Consider the following 12,748-nt stretch of genomic DNA (forward strand, 5'->3'; position numbering starts at 1 on the left):
CTTGCATCGCAGTTTCTGTCTCTATCCAATAGATGAATAAATTTTTAAAAATCTAGTTTAGTGGTCCGGGAGGTGGCGCAATGGATAAAACGTTGGTCTCTCAAGCATGAGGTCCTGAGTACAATCCCCGGCAGCACATGTACCAGAGAGATGTCTGGTTCTTTCTCTCTCTCCTATCCCTCTCATTAATAAATAACATATTTTTTAAAAATCTAGTTTAGTACAGGAGTCGGGCGGTAGAGCACATGGTGCAAAACACAAGGACCGGTATAAGGATCCCGGTTCCAGCCCCCGGCTCCCCACCTGCAGGGGAGTCATTTCATGGGTGGTGAAGCAGGTCTGCAGGTGTCTGTTTTTCTCTTCCCCCTCTGTCTTCCCCTCCTCTCTCCATTTCTCTCTGCCCTATTCAGCAACAATGACAGCAATAACAACGACGATAATAACTACAACAACCATGAAAAACAGTAAGGGCAACAAAAGGGAAAAATAAATAAATATTTAAAAATCAGGTTTAGTGACTAGGAGAAATACTGAGTAGTTCAGCTGTTAGAATGTAAGACTTGCGACCTGTTAGAATGTAAGACCTTTCATTCTCGGGGTTCGGTTGACACGGTTGGCGGGCAGTAGCTGAGCAAAGATGCTGCAGAATCTGCTGGCTCTTCGTCAGATTACCCGGAGGACCATAAGCACTGCTTCACTCAGGCAGTTTGAAAATAAAGTGCCGGAGAAACAAAAGCTCTTTCAGGAGGATAATGGAATTCCAGTCCATCTGAAAGGGGGAATAGCTGATGCCGTCCTGTATAGAGCTACCATGCTTCTTACAATTGGTGGAACAGCATATCCCATATACCTGTTGGCTATGGCTTCATTTCCCAAGAAGCAAATCTGAATTCACTTCATCATCTCAGCGTTCAGCTGGTTCAGTGGACCAGTAATCTGATAATCTGAGTTCTTTGGGGATCAATATTTATTGACTTGTATTAACTGCCACCAATAATGCAGTCTTTACAATGCAAAAAAAAAAAAAAAGAATTTAAGACTTGAATGCCTGAGGCTCCCAGATTAATCCCCATTGTCATCAGAACTAGAGTGGTACTCTGGTTCCTCTCTCTTTCCTTCTCTATTTCATGTGGAATTTATCTCATATGAAATAAATTCTTTAGAAAAATCACACTTAGGGGGCTGGACAGTAGCGCAGCAGGTTAACCACACATGGCGCGAAGCACAAGGATCAGCATATGGATCCCGGTTCAAGCCCCCAGCTCCCACCTGTAGGGGGGTCGTTTCACAAGTGGTGAAGCAGGTCTGCAGGTGTCTATCCTTCTCTCCGCCTCCCTGTTTTCCCCTTCTCTCTCCATTTCTCTCTGTTCTATCCAACAACAACAATAACAACAGGGTCAACAAAATGGAAAAAAAAAATGGCCTCCAGGAGCAGTGGCTTCATAATGCAGGCACTGAGCCCCCAGCAATAACTGGGGGGGGGGGATCAAGCTTAATTAAAAAAAAAACTGGGCTAGGGAGCTAGCATAACATATATTTTTTTATTGTGGGCTAGCTACACTAATCCTTTCTTTTTAAATTTAATTTATTTATTATTGGATAGAGACAGAGAAAAATTGAGAGGGGGAAAGGGAGATACAGAGGGAGGGAGACAGAGAGACACCTGCTACCATGCTTCACCACTCATGAAGCCTTCCCCGTGCAGGTGGGGGCCAGGGGCTTGAACCTGGGTCTTTGCGCACCACAATATGGGCACTTAACCAGGTGCACCACCACCTGGCCTCACTAGCATAATAATTATTTTCATGTCTGAGGTTCCAAGTTCATGTCTAGGCTCAGTCCCAAACACTACCATAAACCAGGGCTGAGTAGTGTTCTGGTAAAATAAATAAATAAATAAATAAACAAACAAATAAATAAATAAATGTGAAAGCCCCGAGTCCCAGAAACATTCAAGCCAGAAAACAGCTCCTACATTATTCTGAGGGATCTGCTCCAAAGATTTAATCCTGATGCAGGAGTTTTACACACTGTGCACACATGAAGGCAGGTGACAGTAAATATCTTAGGATTTCTACAACACAGTTATATCAAGGCAGAATATCTCCTGACTTAATGTTATCTATTCATTGAGGGCAGCAAAAAGGCCATTATTGTGTGCTCCTTCAACTCGTCATTCTAAGGACTGGGGTATATACATCACAGGGTAGCAGCCTCTGCACATCTTGATGGTTGAGTCCTATCATATGCCAGGTGATTGTACTCTAGCTCCTTTACGGAGTCAGAAGGTTCAGGTGCAGCCCCTCCCAGAGCCAGCTGTGTTCCGGCTGTTCACGCAGACATTTATAGTGAAAATGGTGGGCTTTCACCAGTTCCTTGGTGCAGATCTTTATAGACCTTCTTTAACACCTTCAACATGATCAAAGTCTATAGAGGACATAAGGGCAGGTAAAAGTCTAATTTCCAAGCAAGAGACAATGATAGAGGTGCTAAAAAAGAGTGCACAGATGGGTTAGGGCAGGGTGGAGGCCAATTCCATGCAAGGATTTTCATGACTGAGGCTTCAAGATTCCAGGCTCAATCCCAAACACTACCATAAGCCAGAGCTGAGTGGTGTTCTGGTAAGATAAATAAATTAAAAAAAGCAAAGGGAGCTAAGAAAAAATCAAATTTAGTTGAGAGAAAATTAGAAACAATTTAATCATCTTTTAAATGTTTGTTTATAAGAGAAAGGAGGCAGGGAGTTGGGCAGTAGTGCAGTGAGTTAAGCGCACATGGTGCGAAGCACAAGGACCAGCGGATGGATCCTGGTTCAAACCCCCGCTCCCCACCTGCAGGGGAGCTGCTTCACAAGCGGTGAAGCAGGTCTGCAGGTGTCTATCTTTTTCTCCCGCTCTTTCTTCCCCTCCTTTCTCCATTTCTCTCTGACCTATCCAACAACAGCAGCATCAATAACAAAGTGCAAAGGCCAGCGTATGGATCCCTGTTCAAGCCCCCTTCAGAGGAGTCGCTTCACAGGCAGTGAAGCCGGTCTGCAGGTGTTTATCTTTCTCTCCTCCTCTCTGTCTTCCCCTCCTCTCTCCATTTCTCTCTGTCCTATCCAACAATGATGACAACAACAACAGCAATAATAACTACAACAATAAGAAACAACAAGGGCAACAAAAGGGAAAATAAATAAATATAAAAAAAATTTTAAGAAAAGAGAGAGAGAGAAAGGAGGCAGAAGAGGAAAAGAGAGAACCAGAGTATCACTCTGGTACATAAAATTTCAGGAATCAAATTCAAGACCTCATGTTTAGGGGCCTGGTGGTGGCACACCTGGTTAAGCACATATGTTACAATGTGCAAGGACCCAGGTTCGAGTCCCTGGTTCCCACCTGCAGGGGGAAAGCTTCACGAGTGGTAAAGCAGTGCTACACATGTCTCTCTGTCTCTCTTCCTCTCTATCCCCCACTTCCCTCTCAATTTCTGGTTGTCTCTATCCAATACATAAATAAAAAGATATATATATATATATATATATATATATATATATATATATATATATATATATATATATATATACCTCATGTTTGAGAGTCCAATACTTATCTACTGTGCTACTTCTCAGGGTGCATTATTATTGTTTTTTTAATTTTAAAATTTTATTTCTTTATTTATTATTAGAGAGAGACAGAAATTGAGAGGGGCGCAGGACGTAGAGAGGGAGACAGACAGAGAGACACCTGCAGCCCTGCTTCACCACTCATGAAGCTTTGCCCCTGCAGTGGAGGCCAGGGGTTTGAACATAGGTACTTGTGCACCATAGTGTGTATGTGCTTAACCATGTGCACCACTGCCTGGTCCCCATTATTATCATTTTGATTCTAATTTTTTCCCTACCAGTTCTTTGTTGGGTCTTTGCACCTGTGTAATTCCAAAACTCCAATACTCCTGGAGAAGTTTTTCTTTTTTTCATCTAGAAGCAGAGAGAGAGAGAGAGAGAGAGAGAGAGAGAGAGAGGCAGCACTCTGCTGCTCTTGAAGTTTCCCATTTGCAAGGTGCTTTCTATGGTAGCTTGGTTCCCTGCACACTGTGAAGTGTGCATGCTACAGTGTAAGCTCTCTTCTGGCCCCAGACTCTTAGAATTTTAAAAGTTTATTATTTGGGCCAGGTGGTGGCACACCTGGTTGAGTGCACATGTTACAGTGCTCAAGGACCCTGGTTCGAGCCCCTGGTCCCCACCTGCAGGGGGCAAGCTTTGCAAGTGGTGAAACAGTGCTGCAAGTGTCTCTCTGTCTCTCTCCCTCTCTATCATTCCCTTCCCTCTCAATTTCTGGCTGTCTCTATCCAATAAATAAAGATAATGCAAAAAAATTGTTTTAAGTTTATTATTATCTCAATCACAAGAAAGAGTTTAATATGGGAGAACAGTCAGAGCACCACTCTGGCCCAAGCAGTGCTGAGCATCAAACCAGGAGCCTCAGGCATGCAAGCCCTGCACTCTACCAGATGAACTTCCACACCCCAACCTGCTGTATCTGACTGACTCTTTATATCTAGATATGCTTCAAGTCTTCACCTACACTCTTCCATTACTGTGAGGCAACTAAAAGAATGGCGTCACTAGAAGAGTGCTGAATAATATAATTAATGAAGAGTTTCAAATGCAATTCTAATGAGTTCTGCGTAGAAGTCATTAGAAAGAGGGATCGGGGGGACCAGGAGGTTTAACCCAGGTCTTTGCACATTGTAACATGTGCTCTCTACCAGGTGTGCCACAACCTGGCCCTATTAAGTAACTATTCTTTTTTGTTTTAAAAATTTCTTTATTGGGGGATTAATTATTTACAGTTGACAGTAAAATACAATAATTTGTACATGGTAACATTTCCACATAACAATACAACCCTCACTAGGGTCTTCCTCTGCCATCATGTTCCAGGACCTGAACCGTCCCCCACACCCACCACAATCTTTTACTTTGGTCAGCACACCAACTCCAGTCCAAGTTCTGCTTAGTGTTTTCCCTTCTATCTTGCTTTTCAACTTCTGTCTATGAGTGAGATCATCCCTTTTGTTTCTGACTTAATCTCATTGAGTACCATTTCTGATACACTTGGGCAAAACTATTCTAAAATTTTAAAATTTTTCACAAGATAGTGAATTAAAGTTTGACTATCAGCTTTGAAAAGACTAGCAATATCTGGATTTAGGTAGTAGATGCCAGAGTATAAATGGCTTAGTTTTTATCTAATCAGCTATGTCTTTATATAGAATTGTACTGTATGACCCAAAGGTAGCAACAAACTAATGAAATAAAAACCTATTTAAATTTTTATTTATTTTAAAAACTTTAAATAGTGATTTAATATTGACTTACAAAATTATAAGATAATAGGGATATAATTCTATACCTTTTACCTTTCCCACCACCAGATTCTGTGTCCTCTTCCCCATTCCCTCCACTGGAAATTGCTGTAGTTCTCCACAGATATGATACTATTATTTCTATAGTTATCTATCTATATTTATTTTTCTATGGTTCTACCTTCTCTTCCTTTATAAGTCACACCTACTACTTTTGAGTATTCTTTCTCCCTACCCCCACCCCCACCTTTTTTTTTTCCTCTCCCTATGGGTCCTGATGGGATTAGAGTTCAGAGCCCTCTGTAAAGACTATTGTGTAATATGCTCAACTTCCTCCTGTGTAAATCAGAGAAATATTTTTGCTATTATGAAATAAAAATGTGTGGATCAGGCTAAAAAAAAAAAAAAAAGAGGGATCGGGCGGTAGCGCAGCCAGTTAAGTGCTCCTGGCACAAAGCGCAAGGACTGGTGGAAGGATCCCGGTTCCAGCTCCCAGCTCCCCATCTGCAGGGGAGTCGCTTCACAAGCAGTGAAGCAGGTCTGCAGGTGTCTATCTTTCTCTCCCCCTCTCTGTCTTCCCCTCTCCTCTCCATTTCTCTCTGTCTTAACCAACCATGACAACATCAATAACAACAACAATCATAACTACAACAATAAAACAATGGCAACAAAAGGGAATAAATAAATAAATAAATACTTAAAAGAAAGAAAGAAATCATAAGAAAGACATGAAGAAAGATATGAAGACAGGGTCGGGGGGTAAGTGAGCAAAAATGAAAAAGAAAGCAATATTATGATTGCAGAAACAGTTTCCTTAGGGGGATAGAGAGAGCTGATGTGGAAGTACAGAAAGGGGCTCACATAGTGTGCTGCTTTGTCATGTGTACAACCAGGTTTGAGCCTGGCCCCCATCTCTTTAAAGGAAGCTTCAGTGCTGTGGTATCTCCTCTCTCATTCTCTTTCATCTCTACTGTAAAAAATCAAACTGAAAATGGAAGTACAAGGAAGTAGAGGAAGATTCCTCCTCTTTTTTTTAATTTTATTTATTTATTCCCTTTTGTTGCCCTTGTTGTTTTATTGTTGTAGTTATTATTGTTGTTGTCATTGTTGGATAGGACAGAGAAATGGAGAGAGGGAGGGGAAGACAGAGAGGGGGAGAGAAAGATAGACACCTGCAGACCTGCTTCATCACTTGTGAAGCGACTCCCCTGCAGGTGGGGAGCCGGGGTTCGAACCAGGATCCTTATGCCGGTCCTTGTGCTTTGCGCCACCTGCGCTTAACCCGCTGCGCTACAGCCCGACTCCCAGATTCCTCCTCTTAAGGAAAGAAGCTTCCCCTGCAGTAGGTGGGGACCAGGGACTTGAACAATTTTATACCTCAGGGCTTCATAATATGAGAACCAATTTTTCTCACACAATTCTGAGAAGTTTTATTTATTTGCCGTCATTGTTGTTGCTGGGGGCTCAGTGTCAGCACCACAAATCCACCTCTACTTGCAGTTGTTTCCCAGCCCTCCCTTTTTTCTTTCTATTTTATTGGCTAGGACAGAGAGAAATTGAGATAGAGAAGGAGAGAACGACACAAAGACAGCAGACCTGCCTCACTGCTCCTGTAACTTCCCCTCCTGCAGGGAGGGAATTGGGGGGGTGGGGTTGAACTTGAGTCTTGTGGATGGTAATCTGTGAGCTCAGATGGGTGTGCCACTGCCCTGCCCTCAAAATAATTTATTGATAAGAATTTTTTTTAACCAGAACACTGTTCAATTCTGGCTTATGGTGGTGCACGGGATTGAACCTGGGACTTTGGAGCCTCAGGCATGAGAATTTGTTTGCATAACCATTATGCTGTCTATCCTCCACCCAATATGAAATTTCTATATAACATGAAATTAACCATTACATGCCATAGCATATTTACAGTATTGTGCAATATAGTACATTCGCAACCAATTCTAAAACATTTCCATAACCCTTGTGTAAAACTCTTGAGCCACTAAGAATTTTCTCCCACCCTCCTTTTCCTTAGCCCCCTAAGAACCAGCAATCTGTGTTCTATCTTGTAGAGGACCAGATCAGGAGAGAGATAGTGAAAAACCTTTTCTGACACAAACCTCAGTGTAGCATGCTATACAGCTATCAGAGGAAAACCTCATGCCATGTGCTGTCAGTCAGCTTCAGAGGCAAAACCTCCATGTGATACGTGCTGAAAAGCAGCTCTTTGAGGTACGTGCACTAAAGGACATCACTGGCTCTGACCTTCTCCCAGACTAGATTAGAGAGTGAGAGAATGTCTCAAATCCATAAGACAAATAATTACATAATCGGGTGAAGGATCCAAATTCATGGGGAAGTTTGCCAAAATTTGATGTATGAATATGTCTCAAGGGCATGGGGTAGACAGTTTAATGGTTACACAAAATGGCTCCAAAATCCCAGGTTCAATCCCCCACACCACCATAAGCCAGAGCTGAGCAGTGTTCTGGTAAAAACAAAAGAAAAGAAAAAAAATACTGTTGACTGTAAAACATTAATTCTCCAATAAAGAAATAAATTTTTTTTAAAAAGTCATGGCCCGTGTGGTCCGGGAGGTGGCACAGTGGATAAAGCATTGGATTCTCAACCATGAGGTCTCAAGTTCGATCCCCGGTGGCACATGTACCAGAGCGATGTCTGGTTCTTTCTCTCCTCCTATCTTCCTCATGAATAAATAAATAAATTCTTTAAAAAAAAAAAAAAAGTCATGGCCCACTAGGGAAAGAGAGAGACAGGCTGGGAGTATGGATCAACCTGTCAATGCCCATGTTCAGCAGGGAAGCAATTATAGAAGCCAGACCTTCCACCTTTTGCACCCCATAATAACCCTGGGTCCATAGTTCTAGAGGGTTAAAGAATAGGAAAGCTATCAGGGGAGGGAATGGGATACAGAGTTCCAGTGGTGGGCATTGTGTGGAAATGTACCCCTCTTATCCTAGGGTTTTGTCAGTGTGATATATATATTATATATATTCCCTTTTGTTGCCCTTGTTTTTTATTGTTGTTGTAGTTATTATTGTTGTTGTTATTGATGTTGCCTTTGTTAGATAGGGCAGAGAGAAATGGAGAGAGGAGGGGAAGACGGAGAGGGAAGAGAAAGATAGACACCTGCAGACCTGCTTCACTGCCTGTGAAGCAACCCCCTGCAGGTGGGGAGCCAGGGGCTGGAACCAGGATTCGCGCCACGTGAACTTAACCCACTGCGCTACCACCCGACTCCAAAGGGAGCATTTTTATAGAATAAAGGAATTGGGACTTAGAAATAGCAAGCCAGTTACTCAAGGTCACAGGACAATCAGAAACAGAATCAGGACCTGAACTCTCTTCTGTATCATGTGGTCACCAAAAGCCTAGACTCTGATACCACGTCAAGGTGCCTCTTAAGAATAGTAGCTTCCTAGTCTCTGATACATTTCCCTCTCCCTGATGTTGACCTTGGGTGGTTGTTATTCCAAAATAACAACAGGAGAGGTTGCACACAGCTTCTGCACCCCAGTTCGGTTATCTATGACGCCTTAGGGAACAGAGTTCACATTCTGTGCTTGGCACCCCCGTCAGGGATTTGACAAGCAACGTGTTTGTTAGACAAGATGTCCTTTCAAGGCTCAACCAAACAATCATAGCCTGCTGCACTGACCAGCAGAACAAGCCCAAGGCTGAGTCACTGCCCAGGTTGTTTCACAACCTGTTTTTGCACTGACATGACAGAGGTAAGGAAGGTCATTGTGAGTGGTTAGTGTCTTCTTCAGCTCCTGGACTGAAAGGTGGCTTCCAATGACAGGTGCAAGGAGATCTAAGCCTATCCTGTGTTCTCTCTCCCCAGTACTCACCCAGAGGTCTTTTTGATTTCTTTCTTTCATATTTTATTTATTTATTTTTAATGACAGAAAGGTACAGAGAAAAAGATACACACAGAAGGCTACCAGAGCACTGTTCATCTCTGGCTCATGGAAGGGTTGGGGATTGAACCTGGGACTTTGGAACCTCAGATTTGAAAGTCTTTTGCATAACCATTATGCTGTCTCCTCAGCCTGAGGTCTCTTTGATTTCTTTCAGGTTCTTTCTGTGACCTTCAGTACATGCCTGAACCAAGGGATGTTCTTATATTATTTCTTTTCTTTTTCTTCTTTTTTTTCCCTGAGCACTGTTCAGCTCTGGCTTATGGCCACACAGGGTGGGGTTGAACCTGGGACTTTGGAGCCTCAGGCATGAGTTTCTTTACATAATCTTTACATAACCATTATGCTGTCTACACCTCCCCCCTCCACAGGATTTTTTTCTTTTTTCTTTTTTTAATATTTATTTATTTATGCCCTTTTGTTGCCCTTTTTTATTGTTGTTATTGATGTCATTATTGTTGGATAGGACAGAGAGAAATGGAGAGAGGAGGGGAAGACAGAGGGGGGAGAGAAAGACACCTGCAGACCTGCTTCACCACCTGTGAAGCGACTCCCCTGCAGGTGGGGAGCCAGGGGCTCTAACCAGGATCCTTACCTCAGTTCTTGCACTTTGCACCATGTGTGCTTAACCCTCTATGCTACCGCCCAACTCCTCCAAGGGATATTTTAATAAGCTCACTTCCTCATCTGTACAATGAGAAATAGATACATATTCAAATTATTATATGCTTTTCATATACTGTATAATTTAGTATTTACAGCAAACCAGTGAGGAAGACGCTCTTATTTCACTTAACAAATGCAGATACTAGGGGCCAGGCAGTGGCACATCTGGTTAAGCACATACATTACAAATGCAGATATGAGCATTAACGATGCTATGTCACAAACTAGTTAGTACAAGGTCAGGAATTGATTCCAGTCTGTCAGAAGGAAATAGTGAAAAGTCTGCCACTGTTTAAGATCTGACATTCTATGCTGAGTCATTTAGTTAAGTTTCTTCTGTAGTTTGAGTCTTGATTTCCTCATTCATTCTATAGGATGAGGAAGAGAGCTGGATTAATATATCTGAAGAATCACGTTTGGGGGCTGGGTGGTAGCGCACTGGGTTAAGCACACATAGTAGGAAATCACAAAGACCTGCTCAAGGATCCCAGTTTGAGCCCCTGGCTCCCAACCTGGGGGGGGGGGGGGTTTGCTTCATAAACAGTGATGCAGGTCTGCAGATGTCTATCTTTCTCCCCACTTTAAAAAAATATTAACTTATTGGATAATGACAGCCAGAAATCCAGAGGGAAGAAGGTGATAGAGAGGGAGAGAGGGTGGTCCAGGAAGTGGCACAGTGGATAAAGCACTGGATTCTCAAACATGAGGTCCTGAGTTTAATCCCCAGCAGTACATGTACCAGAATGATACCTGGTTCTTTCTCTCTCTCCTCCTATCTTTCTCATGAATAAATAAATAATTGCTTTTTAAAAAGTTTATTAAAGAGAGAGAGAAGAAACACCACTTGTGAAGCTTTCTCCCTGCAGGTAGGGACCGGGGGGCTTGAACCCAGGCCCTTGCTCACTGTAACATGTGTGCTCAACCAGGTGTGCCACCACCCAGCCCCTCTCTTTCCCCATCTCTATCTTCCCCTCCTCTCCTCTCTCAGTTTCTCTCTGTCCTAGCCAATAAAATGGGGGAGGGGGGGGAAGGACTCCAGGATTCATAGTACAGGCACTGAGCTCCAGCAATAACCCTGGAGGCGAGGGGGGGGTGTGGGGGAGAGAAATAACTTGTCTAAGCTTACATGGCTAGACAGTGATAGAATTTTAACCCAAGAAGCCTTACTTGAGTGCTCATGTTAAACCCCAAGCATTAGTATGTTAACCCATGCTCTTCTTCTCCATGGAGTCTCCTGGGCATCTTTCTCTCTGCCGGGCTGTATACCCAGTCTTCCTCAAGAAATGTATGAGCTAATAGTGTAGATAATGGCACAGAAACTTGAGCTGTAATGGAAGACTTAATGAAGCTGAGACTTTGGGGAGGGCGGGTGTGGGGGGGAAATTACCTTATGTTTCTAAAGATATTACGTAGCAAACTCAACAATTCTTGCAGCTAAGAGACGAGGAGAACACCACCAGCTTCAGAGAGCTGGTATGAAAAGTAAAATAAATGATCCAGATCCACAGGAAGGGTTTATCTGAGAACCTGGTATAATACTTAGTACACAAGCGCAAAGAGGGGAGCTACCAACAGATGCCCATCTAGGAAATCTGAGACCCTTTGGGTTAATTATGCTCAGACAGAAAACAACATTGACTTCCCCAGACAGATCTGGGAGGGGAGAAACCCAAACAGTTACAGTTCAGCTAAAACATAGCTAATCTTTAATCTTTTATGGATGTGTGTAATACATTAACTATTATAGCCTATCTACTCAAGGCACCTCAACACCTGGTCAACCAGAGGCTGGGGTTGGGCTGGCTGGGATAAGTGGAAAGCAACAAGTAAATAGGTCAATTACTCTTCTGCAACATACTTTCTTAGGTCTCCTCCTTGAGATGAAAAAGATGAAATGACTGTTGTTGCTGCCTGTCATACAAGGGGTGGGGTAGGGAGGTAAGCTTTTGAGTCAGCCATCAATGAAGACTACTTTGCACAAAATAATCTGTGAAGCTTTACCGGTGTCTCAGCAAACAAAGCTCCTGAAGAGCAAAAATTGTATCACTTATTATTTGTCATTGGGTGTTTGCTCTCAGTGGTTACTATTAATAACAATGGTATGTTTATCATAGTGAAAAATGCAAAGGTGAAGAATTACTAAGGCCAGGTGTCTCTGTGGATTATGAAATCATGTTTCAGCCACATTTTTTTTCAACTCTAAGATGCACTTTGTCTCCATGTTTATCAGACTTTGTCTCATCATACAGAGAAGACACGTATATGAAGGTGTTTCTTGATTGCCTAAAACCCTGTTATTAGATGTTGTGACTTGGAGTGAATAATGTCTAAGAATCAAGGCAATAAGCCAGTTCAGTCTCACACTTTAAGCAACATTTTTTTCTATTATACTCTCTGCTTACATATTTCAGGGAAAGAAACTACAGTACTGAAGCTTCCTCTGGCTTCAACTTGGATCACACACATGGCAACTAAAAAAAAAATGTTTTTTTTTTTTTTGCTTTGGACAGAGACAGAGAGAAATTGAGAGAGAGAGGGGGGGGGAGAGTGAGAGAGAGAGAGAAAGAGATGAGAGACTTGCAGCGTTATTGCATTATTTCACTACGCATGAAACTTCTCCCCTGCAGGTGGGGACCAGGGGCTTGATTTCAGATCCTTTCGCACTATAATGTGTATGCTCAACCAGGTACATCACCACCCAGCTGCCATGAGCCAAGTTTGGCAGTTCAGGAATTTAGTTCTTAGCCATACGGTCCATTCCATTACTGGAAACCACCACTGTACAGCTGAAATCACTC

General features: G+C 42.6%; 1 protein-coding gene across 1 annotated transcript; it reads left to right on the forward strand.

The window, feature by feature from the left end:
• Positions 1-597: 597 nt before the first annotated feature.
• On the forward strand, positions 598-1,032 carry LOC132542512 (cytochrome c oxidase subunit 7A2, mitochondrial-like). Its single transcript, XM_060205072.1, has one exon. The coding sequence runs from the start codon at positions 638-640 to the stop codon at positions 887-889; it is 252 nt and encodes an 83-aa protein (XP_060061055.1). The 5' UTR covers positions 598-637; the 3' UTR covers positions 890-1,032.
• Positions 1,033-12,748: the final 11,716 nt, after the last annotated feature.

Source organism: Erinaceus europaeus, chromosome 13 (assembly GCF_950295315.1).
Source record: "Erinaceus europaeus chromosome 13, mEriEur2.1, whole genome shotgun sequence".
Lineage (NCBI taxonomy): Eukaryota > Metazoa > Chordata > Mammalia > Eulipotyphla > Erinaceidae > Erinaceus > Erinaceus europaeus.